Genomic DNA, 24,247 nt, shown 5'->3' on the forward strand with positions numbered 1-24,247 from the left:
CATCTCAACAGAGTTTTGCTCTCAGGCGAAATACTTCATTCCTAAACCTGAAAGCTTAAATAGTCAGATACATATTGAATTGTAAGACGTGAGAGCTAATTTTTCTGGAGTGTCAATGTTGCTTTCTCTCCTGTAGGTGGCAGTGTTGCTCAGAAATCAGTTGAAAAGCTCCTGTTGAAACATGTTAGGACAGTGGTCATATTGTAGATGTGCCTTCAGTGGTGGAGAAGTCTCCTTTCTGCAGCTCCTCTATTCTTTCTCTGACACTAAAAGGTGATGTAAGAACCGCACTACAATTAATTTCTCACTTCAAAAAAACATATTCCGTAAACAATAATAATAATAATAAAAAAAATTGGTAACACTTTACAATAAGAGTACAACAATTAACATTAGTTAATGCCGTAATAAACATTAAGTAACGGGTAATAAACATTAAGTAACAGTTAACTAACCGTTAACTAATGTGTCTCAGAATCATTTACTAATGCTGTTCATGCTAAGGTATTAATTTATATGTTACTTAAGGGTTATTGTAGATATTATTCACATTAGTAAATGCCATAATAACCATTAACTAACAGTTAATTAAGCATTATGGCATTGTATTGTTATTGTAAAGTGTTACCAAAAAATTAATAAAAGTCTTTTGATAACAGAGTGCACAGCATGGGGAAGTATAGTATTATGTACTGTAATATTTACAGTAATATACACTGTAACATGCATCTGTCCCATGCATGTAGTGTCTCAGGTTGAATTTCCGTGGGTACTTACCCAGTAAACCATGAAAAGTCCTGGGGCCAGATGTATATGTAGCGCTGCGTACGCACAGAAACATGCAAATGCTACTTTCTGCAAATCAGTATTTTTAAAAAATAAAAAATGAAGAAGAAGAAAGTGCGGTAAGAATGTGCCTCCCACAGAATTCACACAGAGCACACACAGTTTTGGCTGCAGGCTGGTGGAGAAGTGCCAGGAAACAACATATCCAGTATGCAACATATCCTTGATATCCAGTTTCATTGTCCATGTATGATTTTGTAGCAGCCTATTTATTTATTCCATATTTCTAAGTTGGAATCTGTGTGTTGCACTGTGTCACACATAATCCAGATGTGACTGATGGGTGGACTGATTGACTGGCACATGTGTGATCAGTTAATGATCATTATGATGAGCTATAAACAGGCTGAGCTGTGTGGAATGACAGCGATGGCGGCTTCGGTTGTTAGAGGAGCTGTGCTTTCAGTCGCCGTGTCTGACAGAATGAACGAGCAGCAACAGGGATTTCTTGGCCACCTCCATTTATGGCTGTTTGTGGGAGCATGCATGAGGCTCGTGCACGTGTCAACAATTAGACAGAGACTGAGATTTATAAAATAGAAGCATGCATGGGTTTGTAAATCTGACCAAAAGAATGCGTCTGCATATTTCTGCTTTGTGTGCGCACACATTTTAGTCATGAATCCACAGAGTTTTATACATCTGGCCCCGGATCTGCACCATCAGATGTTTGTGCATATTTTGCACGCGCTCTGCGCTTTAAATGACGTCGGTTCAAACTCCAGGCAGGCAGCAGGTTTCTGTGTACGTGAGAAGAACCTCATCGCCGGAGTTAAACACTAACCAGGCTGCTGTTTCCACTCTGATCTGCTGCCAAAGAAAGAATGATACCCTGCAGTGTGTGTGTGTGTGTGTGTGTGTGTGTGTGTGTGTGTGTGTGTATGTGTGTGTGTGTGTGTGTGTGTGTGTGTGTGTGTGTGTGTGTGTGTGTGTGTGTGTGTGTTTAAAGTAAGGAGGAAGGCCATTGGTTCACACTCAGGTTAAGCTGAAACAGGTTTCACACACCTTTGCATGCATGCATACCTACATTCATAGCGACATACACAACATGCATACGTCCATCAACATGTTTACACACATTAAGTCACATTTTAATACACAACACAGATTTTCATGCCCATTCAGATCTGTCCATATAAACTGTTTTCCTGTGTGGGTTTTAATGTGATCTGACTCGTCCACACCTCCTGTGTGTGTTGTTGTTTTTATGCTGTGCTGTGTGTGTGTGTTGAGCGGTACGGTGGTGTATTAGGGCCACTGTGGGTAGGAAAAAAAATATGGACCTGGGGGGAATATTCTGTGGAAAAAAACGTGAAATTTTCAAGTTTAAAGTTTTAAATTTACAAGAAAAAAAAAACTTTAATATTCTCTGATATTAAAGTGGCAAAATTATGAGGAAAAAAAGTCACACATGTATAAGAAAAAATTCTGAGACATTATGAAGAAACATTTCCGTGACATGGGCTGATTATTCATCTCTTCAGTGTTCCAACAACACTGTGTGTGTGTCAATAGACGGCGTGTGTGTAAGTGCCTCATTTCAAATGTCCTGGCAGTAAAAGTGACAGAGCTCCTTTTTCCAAACAACACGCTGCACACTACGTGCTTTTAAAGGGGCATTACACTCAACTGAAGTGAGGATCCTGTAGACTCAGCTGACTCAACTGACTTTTATTGTGAAATTTAGAAATGGCAGAAAGTAGAAGCAACAAAGTAAAAGCAGGTTCCTCTTCTCACCTTCACTGACTGAGCTTGTATTGTAAAAGGTTCCACAGTCTGTTATTGATCATCTGTTCTCTGTATGGGATCTGATTTAAAACGTAGTGACGGGCAAAACTCAAGCAGAATTAGACTGAAGGAAAAGTGAAATTACTGAGTTTAGGGGGGGGGCGATTACGCACGATATCCGAATTAAGAGCCTTTTCATTAGCCGCGGTGTTGTTGTGTCTGTGCTCCCAGACGGCCTCACACGCCACCGGCAGAGTCCCTCTGTGGGAAAATGTGCAGGCAATGTTCGCATCAGGAGCTCAGACAGCGCAACATGCAGGCTGACGGTGAAACACAAATATTAAGATGGAATTTTTTCAGAGTTTCCAGCTGAGCTCACAGCACACTCCTAATGAACAGCCTCAATTCTGCTTAATTTGGATCTGAAAAAGAAAACACACAAAACAAATGAAAATGATACGATGCACCTGAAAGTTTCTGAATCCCCGCACACATCTCAGCACACACACACACACCCTCGATTTTTTTCAGCAGCTGGCCTCCTTTAAAAAAAAAACTGACCTGAACAATTAAAGCGTATTTTAAAGAGCAAATTCAAGCACCGATCACTCAAAGTCTGGAAAACTGCGTTCAGCGCCTTAAATGTTCAGTCCGTACCCCAGACCTCCTTAATTGGTTAAGTAAGGCAAGACAAATTTATAGCATATAGCAATAGCATATAAAACGCAGAAAAATGTACAGATAGTAATAGGAAAAAAAGCAAGTACAAGCAGAAACAAAACAAGGACATGCCAAAAAAATGACTTTATGATTAGAAGGTGGTGTGTTTTTACTGATCAGCTGAGGCAACAAACGCGCTCAGGTGTTCAGGACGCGCAGGCTGGAGGTGAAAGTCGCTTCACCTGGTTTGATTTGGGTCCTCGAGTGACAGGATCTCCTCTCCTGGTGCGTGTCAGACGGCACAGAGCGTCTGCGTTATCATTTATTAATGACTTATGAGGATTTGGAATCAGCGGTTCCATCCTGCGGCGGCGCGCACTCCGCCCCGGCGTTGCTCGGGGGCGCGCCGGTGTCACAGACCTCAGACGGGCAGAGGCTTCAGCTCAGTCAGTGTCCAGCCTGCCGGCACCGACAGGCGGCTCAAGCTGAGGGGAGCGGCTCTGCTGGGGTCCACGGCGACAGGACACGTTATAAAAACGAGCGCGTTTGGTCGGCTGTAAGGCGCCGAGGGAGAAAACAACAGGTAGGAACCCAGAGTGAGCTGCTGTAACCTGAACCAGAGCAAAGTCACCTCATTACTACTGTCATTATGCTTTATATGCTTTACATGGTGAATTAAAATGATTCTCATATCTCCTCGAGTGTCACTTCAGCTGTCAGAGCAGTTTTTTAGTCTAACATGACAGCAACTGCAGAGAAGAGCCGCCGGCACGTTTCACTCCCCAGTTTTTCAAAATGAAGTGAAGTCTTGCCGTCGCAGCTCCTGGAAAACAGCCTCCAGTGGGCTTTAATCAGAATCAGCATCAGAAAGACTTGATTTATTGAGGAGAAACTGGGTAAAGAGGAAACTATGAACATAATAGGCTAGTGACAATAATGATGATGATAATAATAATAATGATACTAATAATAATAATAATAATAGGCCTAATAATAATAATAATAAAACAATTCTGTTGGGAGAGCTGTAAAGGACTGGTCTTGTTATCCGTGGACATCTAAAGAAACCTAATTTGTGAGTATGACTGACAATCTTCTGTCCTCTACCTTTCCTACAAAATTCAGGTTTGAACGCAATAATCCAACTTCCGTCCACCGCTATCAAAATAAAGGCCTCACTAACAAGCATATTATGTTGCAACTAGCGAAAATAAAGCATGTATCTCAAGGGAGTACATAAAATAACATATTTACACTCTAAAGCTGTTCTTGAATCTTTTGCAAAATGTCCTTCATTCTGATAAAAAACTGTGATTTTTCTTTTCATTTCTCTCTCTCTCTCTCTTTTTTTTTTTTTTTAAAGGTGCATATAGTACAGTTTGACTGAGGAAACAGTTCTGACCATTTCTACCTGGCTTGGTGCATAGAACAGTTTATAAATACAGGAATTTAGATAGGAACACAACATGCACTGCAACACGGTTCTAGTTTCTAAAGGAGCTTTTCAGAATAAAAGCAGTGAAGCTGCGGAGCATGACAGTGAGCAGAGGAGTGTGGAGTTTGGACTCCACAGCCGGGACAGAAGCCTGACCGATGCTCAACCAGGAGGGACGTGTGGGTCCGGGACCGGGGTCGTCCAGGATGGAGAAGGGTCTGTGGATGAAGAACCGGTTGGGGTTGGTGCTGCAGGTCCCGTCAGACTCGGGGTCCCAGTCGGGAATGGGGCTGGAGCTGAGGTTGGGGTTGGGGTTGTAGATGGAGCTGACGCCAGGGATGGAGCCAAGGTTGAGGTTGGATCCACAAACGGGACTGGGATTGATCTTGGGGTCCTGACTGAAGACAGGTATGAGATCAGGGTCGGGTTGGTGGTCAGGTCAGAGGTAGGAGTCATGCCCTGCAGCCTCCGAAGGCCCCGGCCCGGCACCGCCAGGCCCAAATCCAAAGAGCAGAGGCGGCGCAGCAGCCACAGACTGGTGCTGCACTACATCGTGCCCTGCCTGAACTCCCACGGCCTGTGCGTGGTGGACCGTTTCCTTGGGGATAAAACTGGGGAGCGGGTCCTGCAGGAAGTCAGGAGCATCCACCACGCCGGGAAGATGCGGGACGGGCAGTTGGCCGGCAGCGGGATCAGCGACAGCAGGAACATCCGGGGAGACCAAATCGCCTGGGTGGAAGGAAACGAAGCAGGCTGTGAGAACATCGGCTACCTGCTGACCAGGATGGACAAGCTGATCACCTGCGCCGACGGGAGGCTGGGACGCTACAAGATCCGAGGGAGACACAAGGTCAGTAGAGCTCTTCCCTCTAACAGGGACGCTGAGCTTGTACCAGACCTCAGCTGGGCAGCAGCCGCCTCCTGGAGAGTTGAGCTGTTTGACGAATTAGAGAAGAACCTGTTTATTATAGCCGGGCAGGTAGAAACCCATCAGAAGATATCATTCTGTCATTCTTACACATCTCCAGCGTTTTACTGAACAACACAAACACAATTGTTTGTGTGTGCAGTTATGATGCCTAGTGCTGGGAAATACTGTGCATGTTTCTCATAATGTGCTTGTTAGTTAGTGAAGGCCAGTGTCTCTGTACACTGACCTGCTGTGAACCCAGAACCACGCATAGCTTTAGTCCAACCTGTAGCACTTTTCTAAACAAGTCATACAGAGCGAGCTGTATGAAAAAACAAAACAAAAACAAACAAATAAAAATTAAGTTATGAAGTGCAAAGTAGAACTGAATGGATGTAATCAAGGCAGACTACATTTATCAATAAAATAAAATAAAATAAGCGAGCATAAGTAAATCAATTAATTAATTAAATTAAAAATAAAACAAAACACACATGATGAAAAAAACAAAAGGATGTGTCTGCCTCTGATTTTAGTAGGCTAATTAAAATAATAAGTAGTAAGTAAAATTTTAAATAAAAAGTAAAATGTAAAAAAAGTTAAACAAATAGAAACATAAAACACGATTGAAATGTAAACACACATTTGTCACAAAAGTGTCACGTGTTGTGTGGCTTCATTGAAAAATTATGAAACAGATGAGCTGCAAAATGCCATTATTATTATTGTTGTTGTTATTATTATTATTGTTATCATTATCATCACTGTTATTATTATTGTTATTATTGTTATTATTATCCTATATCCGCTCTTATCAGCAGCACGCAGTGTTTTCCAGCGTGTGGCCAACTTCATGTTCACTTCCGCGCGACGTGCCGCTGGCGGGGAGCGCGAGGGCTACATGCGGCTCACACACTCCTCAATGGCGGCGGGCACGCCCAGCGCGCGGCCCCGCGGCCTCCAGCCGTCTCGAGGATTCATTAGCGGTGACGTCACACGACGCCAAGGCGAAACGACACAGGACGGGAAAGAAAAACGGGGAGACGTCAGTTCATGTGGCTGGAACGGAATTAATAATCAATAAACCGACTGAACATCATTTGTGTCGCTGCGGGTCTCTGTCACGCAGATTATTCTAATCCGGCATGATAATCTGGGACACGGGCTGTTTCACAGATCACGATCATATTCAGATATTAGGAAGTTATTAAGTTATGAAGTTATGAAGCATGCAGGAGTAAAACACACACGGACTGAACTTCAGCCTCTCTCATTCTCTCTCTCTCTCTCTCTCTCTCTCTCTCTCTCCGGCTGCGTCAAGTCAGACGCACGTAGCCGGAAACACACGCAGCGCTTTTTGTCTTCCTAATAAAATAATGTGGTCACGCACAAACAACAACAAACAATAACAACCCTGAACACAGAGGGTCGTAATGAAAACAAAATCTAAATCTAAATCTGAATCTGAATCTGAATCTAAATCCTAATCTTTGTTTTGTTTAAGGGGCCAATCAAGGCTTTCTGAATATCCTCAAAAGGCTATATTTAATATTACAGGTATGACGGGAATGCATTTAAAATACTTGTCATGTACTCTCCTGGTACAAGTACAGGCTACAACACAAACAAATAGCCTACATACATAAATAAAAATGATTTTATATGTGCGTCATGAGGAAGCAAATAGATTTTCCTGAGGTGCAATTATTTTATTTTATTTTATTTTATTTATTTATTTATTTTTTTGAGTTGTGGTTTTCCAAAGGCTGAAAGAGCTTGACCAGAAAACAACTGCAGTCAAAATGATTAATTTCTAAATATTTGTTAATCAAAGAGTTAGGATTAATGTCATGTTAAATTGCTAGTGGATCAGGGTATACCTGCCCTAAGCCTCTGCAAAAAAAAAAAAAAAAAAAAAAAAAAAGACTTCTCCAGATGAAGCCAGTGACGAGCGCACATCATTTTCTCGGAGACTTTCCCCTGTTTGACGCATTTCTGCATGAAGTCGATCTGCAATAAGCTCTCATCGTTGTATTTCTCAGTTCCTTTTTCCTCAGTCGTTGCATCACGTTCACCAACGAGACTTTTCTTTTGGCTGGCACGACCGGAAACGGTATGACGAAACACTGCGGGCTTTGACACACTTTCACAGCCTTTATAAGAGCCGGGGAGGCGCGGAGGAGCCGCCACAAGCTGCGAGACTGAAACAGAAAAAATAAAACTAGTTTATGTTTGATAGCGTTAATCTGCAGCCACGGTCCAAATCACCTCCGCAGCAGTGACGCAGTCTGTCCATCCCGACTTTACAGCGACATTACTGCGCTTTTGATGCGGGCTCAGCACCAAAAACCTCCTGTCATATTTGTGCCGGGGCTCCTGCTGTCCCTTTCGCGCAGCGTCCCTCTACAGTTTGTCCTCTAAGGTTACCGCACAAACTGTTTTCCGTGCGGGACAATGCCTCTCATTCAGCACGTCACCGACTCGGACCTGGAGCGTTTGGCGTTGGACCGGGTCGTCCCGTCGCTGCTGTCCCAGGGCTTCTGCTACCTGGACGAGTTTCTCGGCGAGCTGGTCGGGGACATCCTGCTGGAGCAGGTGAGGGACATGCACCGCGCCGAGATGCTGCAGGACGGCCGCTTGGCCGGCTCGGTCCCCGGCGCCCCGAGGAGGAACATCCGGGGAGACAAGATCGCCTGGGTCAGCGGCGCCGAGAGGGGCTGCGAGGCCATCAACTTCCTCCTGACCCTGATCGATAAACTGATCTCCAAGTGCGCCGGGCGGCTAGAGAAGAAGGTGATCCGAGAGAGGTCGAAGGTGAGAGGCGAGTTTCACGCACCGAACCGAGTGGGTGTGAGGTGTAGAAAACCTGCAGAGATGATCTGCATCTGAGTTCAGATTGTAGCGCTTTCACTTTGAATTTTAAACTCTTTTATCCAGAGCGAGTTCTAACAAGTGAACTGATGCAACGGCCGTGTGAGCTTCAGTAACCACAGTTTTACCAATAAGGTTCTTCACGGGAACTCTGATTAATATACTCTTAGCCATGGGGCTGCCACCATAAATCTATTGTAGGGGGGGAAATTATGGAGTCTAGGGAGGGTGGTGGTGGAGGGTAATGTTCCCAGGGAAAAAACTCAAGATTAAAGGTGTAAATAATGAGGAAAAAACTCCCAAATTCTGAGATTATAGTCATATATTTAAGAGAAAAAAAAAATCACAGGCTAAAATCAAAAGTATTTCCTTGTTATTATATCTGATAGTAAAACTTTTTCAAGTTTTTTCTCATAAATTTGTCATTTTTGTCTCCCTAATTTTACCACTTTAATCTCATAAATTCTGAGTTTTTTTTCCCCTCAGAATATTACTGTCCCACCCTGGCTCCATAATTTTGTTCTCCCTACCATGACCCTAATGTGCCTTACGTCTAAATATAGTTTTCTCATTTAAAAAAATGCACAACTTTTGTCTTTTTAAATGCTCCAGCAACTGTTTTTCTGTTTTTAGTGGTATTTGATGGTAGCTGTGATCACTACTGTAGAAACAAAACAATGGTTAAGACACAGTGAATCTGTGGTTTCACTTTCCAAGGGAAAAAAAAAACCTGTTATCGTAGTTTGCTTGCATAGTAAACCCGTGTTCATTTTCCTGAGGAGTTCTGCAGTGACAGACTGGTCATACTGGTCAGTTTCCAGTCTGAATGTGCAGCTCTGTGTGCATGGGAAGCAGAGCTGTGCTGGAAACACACTCGCTGTCTGGAAAGGCTGAAAAACCAAGTATTGAGCCAAATTAGACCTCATGGAAGTGTGTTGTCATTTCACTTTCAACCAAACATCATAGAAAACATGCTCTGAGGAAGAGCTGCAGCTGATGGATTTACACAGGAACAGAAAAAAAAAAAAAAAAACATTTTACTGTCTTTTCTTTGCAGAATAAATATGAATCGTTCCAAGAAAATATCATATCTGGGTTAAAAAAAAAAAAGAAGTTGTTATATTTGCTGTTCCTGTGTAAATGCAGCCCGTGTTCAAAGATTCCTGCAGATTTTATGTGTTTTAATATTTTGCAAAACAAATTTCCCTAACTAAAAAAAAAAAAAAAAACTTGAGGAGTTGTGTTGTCTGAGCTTCTAACACTGCTGCTTTTCAAAAAGGCGAGTTTTCAAAGTTTCCACATGAATTTAAAATCCCAGAGGAGTAAGGTTCCCTCCACTCCCAGATAATCTCGCTTTAATTAATCCGGCCTCACTGATGCTGGCATGTAACTGGGCTGAAACCACAGAGGCATCATCAACAGGAAGTCCCTGCTCTTGTTGTTTCTGTGATGAGGCGACCCTTTGGCTGCAGTCCAGCGGCCTGCTCTGGGCCGCACCCCGGTGCTTGAGAAACCAGGATACACACACCGCTTCATAACTATGGCAGGAACTCGCTTAGAGCTGTGTGTGTCGCGCGCCTCGCCGGCCCCTCCCCCCTCTGTGAGCTGTGATGAATCGCAGATGTGAAGTTAGTGTGCAACTCGCCTACGTGACTCCCGTGCTGTAGTTCATATGTGACATGAGGACACATGCGCACACACACACACACACACACTGCAGGAAGTGAAGCACATTTGCTGACACAGCAGACATGAACATGAGACAGAGGCTGTAGCTGTTCACACACCTGAGGCCAGGTGTGTAAAACTCTGCAGATTCATGACGTGAACTGTGTGTGTGTGTGTGTGTGTGTGTGTGTGAGTGTGTGTTTATGCGCAGAGCCAGTAACACGTCGGCACATTCTTTTCCTCAGGTTAACAGAAAGCCGTGCGCACGCCTGGTTCTGCTTTATCAGCCTCAGTCCACTGAGGAGCGGGAGACAATACCAAGAATATTAACAGCTAAATAAAGCCGTTTAAAAGAATGATGAAGACAAATCTCACAGCAGTGATGAACCGGTGTTACCTTCATAAATGTGTTTTTGATCGGCATTTTAGGAAGTCTGTGTAAACGCAAAAAAAAAAAAAGAAAACTTAAAAAAAAAAAAAAAAAAAAAACTGTCAGTGCGTGTGTTTATCAGCCTAAACAAACCAAAAAAACTGTTTTCCTTGGAGATTCTGTGTCTCATCGCTCCAGAACACACACTCAGAAAAACAAAGGTGCTAACTGGGAGCAAAAATGGTCCCTCAGAGTGATGCCATAGAAGAACAATTGTTGGTTCCACAAAGAACTTTTCAGCAAGAGGTTCTTTTAAGAGGCATCTCTCTCTAGATGGTTCTTTGAAGAACCCTGATAGGTGCCTCAGAGAACCATGAGAAACGGTTCCTTTAGGAGCCATAATCAGTTCTTTAAAGAACTTAAGCAAAAACAGGACATTTTTTTTTCAGAATAAAAGCTTCTCTGAGTGTTTTAAATCAGATGACTGTTGAAAACCAGCATGAACATGTTGTTGGCCGGTTCTCCACGTTCCTTGTTCCTTCTTTGGGTTCCAGACGCAAAGAACCAGTGTTTTCCTGAACGTGAATGCGAGTTCTGTTTTCATAAATATCAGCTGATGTGCGGGACAGGGTGTGTGTGTGGTTTGTGTGCACACGTGTCGTTGACACATCTGGATTTTACAAGGAAAAGACGTTGGTGTCTTGGCTTTGCGAGGCACCAGGCCTGCAGAGCTTCAGTTTGCACTCCTTTGTCTCTTCGACCTGATTCAGTTTAAAGTAAAGATGAGGCTACCAGACGGAACCAGATGACCCAGTAAATATACGTGACATACTGAGCTGACGGCAAGGCGACTAAATATCGCTCCAAGGTTTGGCTAAACTTTGGCAAGGGAAAAACTGGGGTCCCTTGACCTCTGACCTCCAGCTATGTGAATGAAAATGGGTTCTCTCCCCTTTGCAGACACGCCCACCTTCTGCTAATCCCATGCAGTTTGGGCCCCAAAGCCTGCAGTCCACATGTGTTCTTGTGGCCTGTTGTAAAATGGTGTGTGTCAAACTGGACGTCGCTGGAGAAAATGACCTCTAGTGACCTCTAGGAGAATCACAGCCTCATCAAACTTTACAGACACAAACTGGAGGAGGATTCAAAACAACTAAAATCATAATAAATCATGATATCAAATCACAGCAGATATCGAATCAGCACCCGAGTATCATGACAGGATCAAATCATGAGATAAAAATATCATCCCAGCCCAAATTATATTCATCATAACCAGATTATGGACAGTAATACAGAAGTCTGCTGTTTCTCAAGAAAATGGATCAGACACACACACACACACACACACACACACACACACACACACACACACACACACAGACAGAGACTTGTGCTGCACTTATACAAGTCTGTGTGTGTGCATGCAGATACTGAAGTGCACATTCTCACGTACACACTCACTCCCTTATTCAATTATTGACACACTTAGTCATCCAGAGACACACACACACACACACACACACGCACACACACACACACACACACACGCACACACACACACACACACACACACACACACACACACACACTTGTTCCCAGCTCATTCATGGATACACCCACTGATATACTCTACCACTAGTTTCCTCCTAGGCGCACGCACATGCACACGCACGTGCACACCCACACACCCACACACACACACACACACACACACACACACACACACACACACACACACACACACACACACACACACACGCACGCACACGCACACACACAGTTGTACACTTCCCTTTCACGCGTGCTTCAGTTTACAGTAAATCCTTATCAGATGTGTGTGTTATCAGATGATTTCTTACTGAAACAGGTCAGCTCAGCTGGAATAGCAGCACACACACACACACACACACACATACACACATACACACATACACACACACACAGGTAGCAGGAGTTTTTGATTTTTAGTTGTAATTTTGTACAACCATAAAACACATGGTAACGTTATATCATGTAAAATATTAAAGGAGTTTTGTGTTTTTACGTTTTTTCCGCTGCACCTAGAATAAAAGTTTAATGTCACCACCGCTGGTTCCAAACATTATACTGGACTGCGCCGCCCTTCTTGCGCCCCATTGTGGTCGTCGTGTGTACAGCAGGAGTCGCCACGCTGCAGTTTAATGAGGCATTTGATGCAAATATTCAAATCTGTTTGAATCTTGGTTATTTTTTTTTTTTGGAATGCAATATTTGAATTAGATTTTTTTTGGTCCAGCTGACCGGCCTAAAATAGTTTGATCACTGTCCCGTGTTTCTGAAAGAAGGGCTGACACACACACACACACACACACACACAGCTGTCAGGGTGTGTGTGTGTGTGTGTGTGTGTGTGTGTGTGTGTGTGTGTGTGTGTGTGTGAATGAATGAGTGCAGAGTTGTGTTGTTGTTGCCTGCTGTGTGTTCGCCTGCAGACGGGCCGCGGCCTCACGCTCCACACGTAGCTCTGTCATTAAACCCTCAGCCTCCTGGACGCGTGCCAGGACGGAGGCTGCCAAGTGCCAAAAATAAGGAGAGGCGAGCTCAGATCAAGGGAGAGCCTCTTACTTCACCTCCCTCCCCCTCCTCCTCGTGTGTCTCTCTCTTTCTCCTTTTCTTCCCCTCAGCTCAGATCATTTCATCCAGCTCTACCCAGCATGACTGAGTTTAATACAACACATAAAACAAAAACAGCACTAAAATCATCAATAATGAATAAATACAGGTGTTGTAAGCTACAGCATGTCACATATATATTTTATTCTTTTTTTTTTTTTTCATTTTTAAAATTTGTTCTGCAGTGGCAATATTTTGGTTCATATTGTGGAACTATATCATAATGATAATAATGCTAGTAATGATGACATTTATTTTTGGTCACAAAGTGCTTCACAATGGCACAAAAATAAAGAAAAATAAGATAAAATAAGTAAGTAAAACAAGTCCATAACAATATATTATCATTGATAATAATTGTAGTATCAATATTAGTATTATTACTAGTCTTATACTACTCATCGAAATCAGGGTTACAAAGTGTTTCACACAGGCAGCAAAACAAAATCAAATATGATCAAATAAGTAAAAACAAGTCATAAACAAAACGATTTTACAATTTTAAAATCTCACGTGAAAAATCGTTCCCATGGACGCCACAGGAAGAACATATCTGATTTCATAAAACGGGTGGAATTCCCCTTTAGTCCTGCTGGTTTGGAGAACTTCATGTGGTCTTAAATGGTTCTTTTCAGCACCAGAAGGATCCAGAACCTTTCTAAAAGGGCCACTGTTGCACCAAAAAGGGTTCTGCAGTTCCACAGTTGACCGACCAAATCGACATTTTCTGGTCGTCTAATATCAAAATGATTGTCCTTTGGTTAAGAACTCTTTGAGGGTTCAGAGGGTTCTGACGTGGAACCATTACAGAACCATTATAAAAAAACGGTTCTGTTTTTTTGAGAGTGTAGATTCTTGAAAGGGTTCTGCTGCAGTGGATAACTAAGGAACCAGGTTGTGTTTTTGTTAAAGAGTGTCCCCTCACCCCCCACCCCTCCTGTTTCTTCAGAGTTTCACTCAGCTTTCCCAACATGTGTGTGAATGGTGTGTGTGTGTGTGTGTGTGTGTGTGTGTGTGTGTGTGTGTGTGTGTGTGTACGTGCCTCAGCCCCGGCTTGTAAACAAACTGGTGTGATGGCGCTGCTTCCCCTCCACAGACTGCCTCAGGTTTTTCTTCTTTCTTTTTTTTTTTTTTTTTTTTTTTTTTTGGCCGAGTGGCTGCTCTCCGGTGGAGCAGATCTTCACTCCGTTTCCTCACGCGAGCTGACGCCGCCCGCGCCTCCAGGTCACGGCGTGATGGGGAAATGCTTTGTTCCCATGCGATGCTCATGTAAACCTGGCGGTGGCGTTGACGTCAGGGCATCCGTCAACCTGCCCTGAACCTCGTTCGTCAGCAGAGGCTTTGCTCGGGACGCCTGGAGGTTACAGGTCCTCTGAGAGCGACTCTGAAAAAATAAAAGTGGCTAAGAGCTCCTCACGTCTTACATTACCTCCACATACTGCATCAAACCGCTCATTAATGGACTTTATGAAGCACATTCCTGCACGTATCAGATGTTATCGGACGTCTGCATTTTGCACCCAAGAAAAAAAAAGCACATCAAAAGGCACGAGATTTGTATTTTCTGACTGCATGACCGTTCAGAACGTCTTAAATTCACAAGTCAAAGTCTGCTTATCAAAGTTATGACAAACTGTTTCCCTGTTTTCCATGAGAGAGGTGCACGCTCATTCCTTCATTTAAATATTCATCCATCAGCCTTGTTCTCTGTGTGGATTCTATGATATTTAGCTTGAAATGGAAAGGGGGGGATTGGAAAGTGCTCTCACGTTGAAGCACTGATTATTTTATTATTTTTTTGTACAGAAGTGTAAAACCTTTCGAGGAGCTGCTCAGACAGGCGGAGAGCTGCTGCTAGCCGGCGAGCCACACGTTGGAGAGCCCTGGGCTTTGGCTTTGGGATCGTTTTTTTTGGTTGTTCTGCTTACTTCAGCCACTGGAGACACTTGGTGTGTCTCAAATCGTGCACTTCCGTTAGTGCACTGTCTGTAAGTACACTTAGCTGACAGTACACTTACCGGCACAGTGCACGAATTTCGACAGTGAAGGATGTCTCAATTGGCGCACTTACCGGAAATGACGATCATCACAGTCGGCATCAGGCGAGCCGACCGGTACCAGCCGGAGCCGCGGCCGGCCCGCCTGATGCCGACCGGAGCCGCGGCCGGTTTTGGTTTTCGGTGGTAAAGTTATCCAGAAGTAGACGTGTACACATCCTATCTTCAAAATAAAAGCATCACCACGGTTTCTAAGGTATTAGAGTTTTATTTTTGTAAACAACCGGAAGTGACTGTACTTTGCAGAATCGCCAGCTTGAGAGTTATCCGAAAACATCGAAGCAATTTTCAAAACAGACGTTATTTGGACAAATTGACCACATATTTGGAATCTACGTGGTTACCTTCTCACCTGAAAAAAAATTAAAACTTAATTAAGTGACATATTAACAGTCGTAAAACGAAAAGTAATCTCAGCTTTTTTAGGTAGCTCCTTCCGGTCAGTGGTGCCGTCAGGGTGAGAAGTGTCCGTCGTTCCACACTCAACTTTCTGACCGTTTTGAGTGGACATCCGGGTATTTGCAGTGCACTGCATTTTGTTAGTATTTTCAGTGTGAACGCACTTATGCACTCAAAACACTCAGTGTAAGTGCAGAAGTGCGCGATTTGAGACACAGCAACTGCGTTCATCACAAAGTGCTTCTGTGTGCGTGCGATGGGAGTCTGAACACCGAGGCCGGGCGTGGTGCCGCCGGCGGTCTGGCTGCAGAGGGGCTTGGCTTGTGGTTTGGTCTGTTTGATGGAGGTCGTTCACACGCGATGTCCCTTGTTTTGGGCGTGAACACGTCTGGCCCTGAAACGCGTTTGTCACCGAACACTTTGCACATGATGTGAGGGTGCAGGTTACAGGCTATGTGATCGTTTTCTGTTTGTTTGTTTTGGGCTCTGGAGACGCTGCGCTCATGAACACGTCTCTTTGATCAGGGTAGGCGATCCCTGACATGACGTGCGATTGGCTCAAGCGTGCACGGACGGTCGGCTGCAGAGAGGGCCTGGAGGTTCCTCGCAGAACAATCAGGAAGGAGCAGAATATCCCACCATGAACGTGCACAGAGAGATGTGTCCTGACATGACAGGCGCCGACGTCACGCCGAGGGTGTCGTGGCTCGGCGAGGATCGGCCCTTTCACCGGCACGTCCGTTTGGCGAGGGGCTTCCCCTTCCCCGAACCTGTTCTGTCACAGCATGCTTTTGTCTGTGTGCGACGCGTGTCCAAACATCGAGGTTTGGCAGCGACGCCGACGTCAATCGGGTAGAAAATGCGTTTGAGGACGGGCTTTGTTTTGCTCGTTCCTGGAGGGAGCGGAGACGCCGGCACCTCCGTCACGTTTGTCGATGACGTTCTTTCATAAAACAGGTATCGACAAGCAGACGCAAGCGATGCCCCAGATTCATGTCCCTCCGTGAGAGCGGCGAGGTGCTGCCAGGGAAACGCTCTGTCTGCGTGCGATGCGTTTCCAAACATGGAGGCGAGTCTCTCCGGCCGCCGAGCGCCGCTGGTCTGGGAGGATCGTTGAGCTTGTTGTGAACAGCAGGATCCCTCAGTGACAAGTGGACATGGAGCTTCTCCAGACTAAAAACACCAGAGGAGAGGAGTACATGTCTGCAGGAAAATAAAAAAACACGAGATGACAAAATAAATAAAGAAGCTCGACACAAAGAAAACCCTTTGCATATCCTATGAGAGCAATGCAAAATAAAATGTGCTAAAATATTTTGATAGACCTTTCACCTCTGCAGAATATCTACAGAATACAATATGTATATGTGGAATAGATGTATGATCATATTGCACAATTTATAAGATAACTCCCATGTGGCAGAGACTGTCAGACTTGGTTCAGCCTTATGGAAAATGTTTTTGCAATATATAATTCAACTCATAAGTACATATAGAATATATATTGATATATAACTAAATAACATATTGACATTCTTCTTCTTCTTCTTATTATTATTATTAGTATCAAAATGAAAATAAAATGTCCATTTTTCAGGCTTGAGCTCACAAAGCTCTCACATTTTGACAACACAAACAACATGCATCTGAAAATTTGCTTTAAAATCATTTGAATTGGATGCTTTATGATAATCAACACGTCACGTGTTGATTACAGCAATATTTAAGAACGTATTTCCAAAAATACATTAATTTTGGAACGCAGCCATTTCCTCAGTGTGTTATTCAGTGTCTCTCTGTGAAAAGACGATTTTATCAACCGAGGATTGAAGTGTCATTATTATTATCATTATCATTATAAGAATTATTATGTATTTAGTCAATGTCAATGTCAGCTTTATTTATATAGCACATTTAAAACAGCCAATGACCTCCCAAAGTGCTTTACAGTAAAATAAGACAAAAAAACAAAACAAAACTATAAAAAGCAATAAAAACAATAAACACAAAATAATAATACAGTGAAATATAACAGTTTGTTAAAAATTTGGTATTATCACTTGAAATCCATTTTTTTGGATGCAGCTTTAACTTTGCAGCCTTTATATTTGGTGCTAATTTGAAACTAAACAATATGAATTAATAAAACTCCAGCAGCTTGACAACAGCAGCTGCTGATTTTTATTTATTTTTTCGTCACTCGTTGTTTTGTCTGGAAGGAAGTCCTCAGTTTCACGGCGGCTGTTTATCTGACGTCTTCCTGTCGAGGTCACGGGGTCACTCTCTCAGTGGGCGGAGCCACGGGAACCCCCCCCCCCCCCCCCCCCCCCATCCTGTCTGCAGCAGGGGCTTCACTTGGAAAACTCTCTGCTGTTCTCTCTCATTGTTTTTGAACACCAAAATAAATCTGCTGTGTCATTATTAGTATTTAAGCACCGACACAATGAAATGCAATGCATTTTTCATCATTTTCATTTTTTGTTTTCTTTTTTTTTTTCATTGCATGTGGTTGATTTCTGATCTGAACTTATAACAAAAAATTTCCCAGTTTTTTGGCGGCTGGCTGGTTTTGGTTCTCTGCTTCTCACACAACAAACTCTGTGAGTGGGAGTCGGACATTTGATGATGAATCAGATCTTCTTCTTCTTCTTCTTCTTCTTCTTCTTCTTCTTCTTCTTCTCCTTCTTCTTCTTTTTTTCCCTGCTGGAGCTCCAGGCAGAGCTCTGAGCTGTGAGACACTCTGACAGTCCGTCTCTCGCTCATTAAGGCCTCGGTGCTCTTATCACCGCCTCACCACAGTTTGGCGGCTCCAGTTTCCTCCTGATGCTGACTGGCTGCACGTACGCCATAACCACACACACACACACACACACACACACACACACACACAGACACACACACACACACAGACAAACATGCATGCATGTACACACACGTACACAGTTTGCGTACATGCAGCTGCACTGATAGGCACACACGCAGCCCCGAAGGCAGATACGCAAGTGGGAAACACACACACACACACACACACACACACACACACACACACACACACACACAGAGGAAGTTGCTGTGATCAGCCGTGTCCACAAGTGACTGACTGTTGCTCGTCACGTCTGTTTTGGGTTTTGAAGGTCATTTTTTTTCTCTTCAATTTACCAGAAACAGAAACTCAGTCGATCCCACGTTTTCTTTCTTTTCTTTTTTTTTTCTTTTTTTTTTTTAATAACTTCTTATTTATTTACTTCGTAAGTGTGTTCCTGTAAATGTGTGTTTGCAGCAGGCGGGGCCGAGTGTCACTGGGGTTTTTCTGCATCGGATGTTTTAATCAAAGCTGCACCAACCAAAGCCCCGCAGTTCAGCTGCACTTCGTACATAATAATTAATAATTCATACAACTGCACAACCTGTCATACACACTAACAAGAGGTCATGAATTAAAATGTTTGTTTATTTATTTTTATAGTCTAATAAGAGCGGTATTTGTTGCTAAGCCTGAAAGCACACTGAAATACTTTAATAAGTAAATTTAATAAGTAAATAAATAAAAACATCGAAATGAGCTGAAATTAAGCAACCAAGCCAGGACATTTTTATTAATTTCTTGCAAACCCAGAAAACTCCAACTAAACACATTTTCTCTACAGCTTTATTTTATTTTAATTTATTTTGTTTTGTTTTCCATGCCCACACAGACAAGAGGTCGTGAATTAAAATGTTTGTTTGTTTATTTATTTATTTTTAAATTATTTTAAAGGATTTGTTGCTAAACCTGACAGCACACTGAAGAGCTGCTGGCCGTTATGAATTCTACAAAACCATCAAATACTTTTTCTGCTCTTTTTCCTCACTTTTGCGCTGATGTTGTGTATGTTTATTAAAAAAAGATAAGATAAAATTAGGAAATTAATAAAATAAATAAAAACATGGAAATGAGCTGACATTAAGCAACCAAAAACTTTCAATTTTTTCCATCTTTCCACTTTTATTAAACCTTTTATTAATTTCTTGCAAACCCTGGCAGCCACCCGGAAATCGACGGCAGTGCGCAGTTTGTTGGTCATTTGTTTTTATTATATATTTTATCTAAATACATTTTACTTTTTTTTTTTTTTTTTTTTTTTGTAATTGTAATAAGAGCGGTATCTGTCAGGGTGTGGATGTCAGACAGTCAGGAAAGCTTTTGAAGGGACTTCCCTCCAAAAACTCCAACTAAACACATTTTCTCTACAGCTTTATTTTATTTTATTTTATTATGTTTTATTTTATTTTATTTTATTTTAATTTAATTTAGTTTATTTTGTTTTCCATGCACTCACAGTTTTGTCTGTCACTCTAAAGTTTTTTAATTAAGATGTTGTTTCACACGTAGTTTATAGTTTTTAGTTTTGTTTTAGTGAACTATAGTGACCCTGTGTGTCTGTGTCTGTGTGTGTCTGTGTGTGTGTGTGTGTGTGTGTGTGTGTGTGTGTGGCAGGCCATGGTGGCGTGTTACCCGGGTAACGGGGCGGGTTACGTGCGGCACGTGGACAACCCGAGCGCAGACGGACGCTGCATCACCTGCATCTACTACCTCAACAGGAACTGGAACGCCAAGGTCGGCCTCCTGCACCTCCTCACACGCTCTCCTCCACCTCCTCTCCTCTTCTCCTCCTCCTCCTCTCCTCCTCTTCTCCTCCTCCTGCTTCTCCTTCACCTTCTTTTTCCTCTTTTCCTTCTCCTTCGTCTTCTTCTTCTCCTCCTACTCCTCCACCTCCTCTCCTCCTCCTCCTGCTTCTCCATCTCCTTCTTTTTCCTCATCTCCTCCTCCTTTGTCTTCCTCTTCTTCTCCTCCACCTCAATCATCTCCTCCTCCTCCTCATTCTTCCTCTTCTTCTCCTCATTCTTCTTCCTCTTCTTTGTTCTCCTTGTTTTCCTTCTGCTCCTCCTCGTTCTCCTCCCTCTTCCCCTCCTCTTCCTACTTGTCCTCCTTCCTCTTCTCATCCTCTTTGTTGTTGTTGTTGTTCTTCTTCTTCTCCCTCTTCCTCTATTCCATGTCCACCTTCTCCTTCCTCCTCTTTCCTTCTCTCCTCCTCCTCCTCCCGTCTCTCCCTTCCTCTTCCTTCTTCATCTCCTCCTCCTCCTGCTTCCTTCTCTCCTCTCCTCCTCCTTCCCTCTCTCGTTCTCCTCCTCCTCCTGCTCCTCGTGTCTGTGTGTGTGTGTCTGTGTGTGTGTGTGTGTGTGTGAGTGTGTGTGTGCGTGCAGCAGCTGATGTGTGTGTGTTTGCTCCTGCAGGAGCACGGCGGAGTCCTGAGGATTTTTCCGGAAGGAGAACCCGACGTCGACATCGAGCCGCTGTTCGACCGGCTGCTCCTCTTCTGGTCGGATCGCAGGAACCCACACGAGGTGCAGCCCTCCTACGCCACCAGGTGGGCGCCTGCCCTCACAGCACATCACACCACAGCGGGGCTTATCGATCGATCAATGGATTGATTTTATTTGATTTTATTATAAATACTGTTGAAGGCTATAGCACTGTCAGCTTCTATCATCAAACCTTTGAAACAAAAAACATTCAAGCCAAATTAAAAGAAATGATAAAATAATAATAAAAAATAATAACATTTAAAACAATAATAAAAAAAAATTATAATAAAAAAATAGTAATAAAATTTAAATAATAAATAATAATAAAACATAATAATAAAATAAAAAAGTGATGAAATAAAAATAAAAGCTAATAATGGGTGTGTGTTTCAGGTACGCCATCACTGTCTGGTACTTTGACTCCGAGGAGCGAGCCGAGGCCAAGAGACGCTTCAGAGACCTGACAGGTACACACACACACACACACACACACACACACGCACACACACAAATTGAATGACTGATCATGAAATTCACATTAAAGCAGCAAAATCAAAATATTATCGGTGTATTTTTGGAAACATCAGTCAAAGTTTCAAACCGTCAGAAAATGTGTTTTACTCTCATGATTTTATCAGCTTTTATTTTTTAAGATTTGCCTCCTCACCCGCTCTGCTCTCTGTGGTTTCAGCCTCCACCCGGCAGAGCAGCGGCTCCACCTGCTCCTGAGGAAATGGCGCCCTCTAGTGTTGGACAGCCTGAGCTGCAGCAGCCGCCTCTCTCTCTCCCTCACTGAGACTCTCCGAGGAGGAGAAGCTGCTGAAAAGGAAAGTTGTGCTTTTTTGGGGGGGGGGGATTTTGGACACGGGAATTTAAATTTTCATCAGCCCAACGAGGAATTTACTCTCCTTCTGGGATCCAGGCTGATGGATAATAATGATAATAATATTTTTTAATGTCCCGTGGACGGCTCTCTCTGCTGCTGCCGCTCTTACAACCTGATGAAAACACACAAGTTTCACTTTGTAGGGTTGAATGCTCTCATAAGTGACCAGCACCTGATCCAGACCTTTGTGTTTACATGTGTTTCTGCTGAGGACACACTTCAGAAAAAAAGGACATTTAAAAAACAAAAAAAAAAAACAAAAAAAAAACAGCAAACTGGCCCTTTAGACTTCATCTCCTGCTCCAGCTTCAGATGCAAAACTTCAGAGAAGAGGAGAAAAAGGAGGAAAAGGAGGAGGAGGACGACGCTGCTTTGTGACTTTACCTGAGCAGGTGGAATCAGGACACACGACAGGACTGTGAGCGTCTCCGCCTCGCTGGAGACGAGGCTGTTAGAGCTGAAACTGTCTGGATATAAAACAGACAAAAAAAAAAAAAAAGTATCTGCACTATTTTATGTAAAAGCTGAGCAGCCGAGGTGAGCGGGACGGCTGGGCGCTCAGGTGAAAAGATGGATTTACGCCTCTTTTAAAAGATTAAAATGTTTTACACAGACGAGACGGGACCACAGTCAAACGGGTAAATGCAAATTATAAACACCTGTACAATCTAATCTAATCTAATCCAGCTGCTGTGCCATAAAGTTTCCTCTCCTGCTGCCTATAATGCTCAGCTTGTCTTGTTGTCACGGTAACAGAGGTGTTCATTCACTTCTGGGTTTGGCATTGAGCTCATAGTTAGTGCTGCACTTTACTGACAGCTGTTTCCACTATTCTGTCCCTCCTCATTGTATATAAATAGTGAGGGACAAAAAACTAGAAACCCCTCTCAGTATAATGCAGTCCAGTAGCAGACCTCTGCAAACTACAACCTCAGTAATAAACACAGAATTAAAGGGACACATTCTGCACAATGTCAACACAAACTGAACATTGGCACTTTGATTGACAGGGAGAAAGGGCGGGGCTTTGTCCTGACCCGTGCATCAGCCGGCGTGAGGGCTGAGGTCGAAGAAAAAAAAAAAATCTATTTACAAACTGTACTTACTAAAAGTACAAAAAGCACTGTTTGCACTCTTTTTTTCTTTCTGCTGCACTTTTTCAATATAACATTTTTTTTAATTATTATTATTTGTTGTGTCAGCTGGGTGCTTTGGAAATTTTTCTTCCACACACTTTTTTTTTCAACTACAACAACAATAATTCACCAAAAAAAAAAAAAAGAAAAAAAAGTTCCAATTTTGATTTTCCATGCCGTCTCGTGGTGCGTTCACTGCCCCCACAGAATAAAACAGAATGAAATACTGTAATGAATCCCCTGAATGTGGAGCGGCTTGAAAACGTTCCCATGACCTTCACAGTGGGCCGTCATGGAAATTCAACATTTTATAGTTAATATAGAAAGTTGTGGGGGGAGAAAAAAAAAGTGTGAGTGGCGCCTCGGTGAGTTTGGGCCTGAAGGCGAGGCGGCAGGCGGCGCCGTCCCGCACAGAGACACAAGGACAGACGAGACACACAGTCCACTGATGCAGCAGATTTGACGAGCTGCTTGTGAAGCTGCTGACACACACACACACACACACAGACACACACACACACAGACAAAGCCATAGTGTGTGTGAGAGCAGATGAATAATTGATGCTCCGTTCAAACGGCTCTTCAGAGACGTTATTGAGCCCGAGTCGTCCTCGGTGCCGCCTGAAAGAAAGAAAAAAAGTTTCTTTGAACACATTTGTCATTTCCACTGCAGCCGCGTGAGTCCAGTCGGGACAACTCGCTTCATTTTTTTATTTTTTTGTTAGCGTGTCATGTGTCAGTAATGGAGTGTTTTATATCACTACGAGGTGGTCTTAACTGTATTTTTTTTTTATGTTGAAATGTGGAAGTAATGGGTTCAGCTGAAGATGCTCTGTGACCCGTCACGGGATTCTGTGTTGAAAAAATCTAATTTGTGAGAAAAAAACTTGAAAACGCTGAGATTGTAATGTCAAAAATTTATAAGGAAAAACTTGAAAATACGGAGATTAAATTTGTAAATTTACAAGAAAAAAAAAACTCACATTTTTGAGGAAAAAAAATCTGAAATTCTGAGAATATGGTTACGTATTTGTGAGAAAAAATCTCAGAATTTCCAAGATTAAAGTTGTAAATTTATGAGAAAAAAGAAATCTCACAAATGTATGAGAAAAAAACTTGAAAATTCTGAGATTAATGTGGTGAATTTATGAGAAAAAAAAAACATGAAAATTTTGAAATTGTACAGTCATAAATTTATGTAAATTTACGCATTTAATCCCAGGAATTCTGAGTTTTTTCCTCAGAATATTTCCCTTCCTCAGGCTCCATATTTTTTTTTC

General features: G+C 42.9%; 1 protein-coding gene and 1 pseudogene across 1 annotated transcript; one reads left to right on the top strand and one right to left on the bottom strand.

Moving 5' to 3' along the window:
- The window catches only part of LOC115353980 (tripartite motif-containing protein 35-like), a 993,629-nt pseudogene that overhangs the window by 126,139 nt on the left and 843,243 nt on the right, over window positions 1-24,247 (bottom strand).
- On the top strand, window positions 7,760-22,347 carry egln3 (egl-9 family hypoxia-inducible factor 3). The gene is made up of 5 exons (XM_030044146.1): window positions 7,760-8,393; window positions 20,077-20,196; window positions 20,874-21,007; window positions 21,339-21,412; window positions 21,637-22,347. Exons 1-5 carry the CDS (start codon window positions 8,034-8,036, stop codon window positions 21,672-21,674), a joined length of 726 nt encoding a protein of 241 aa, XP_029900006.1. The 5' UTR covers window positions 7,760-8,033; the 3' UTR covers window positions 21,675-22,347.

The sequence above is a fragment of the Myripristis murdjan genome, chromosome 22 (genome assembly GCF_902150065.1).
Source record: "Myripristis murdjan chromosome 22, fMyrMur1.1, whole genome shotgun sequence".
NCBI lineage: Eukaryota > Metazoa > Chordata > Actinopteri > Holocentriformes > Holocentridae > Myripristis > Myripristis murdjan.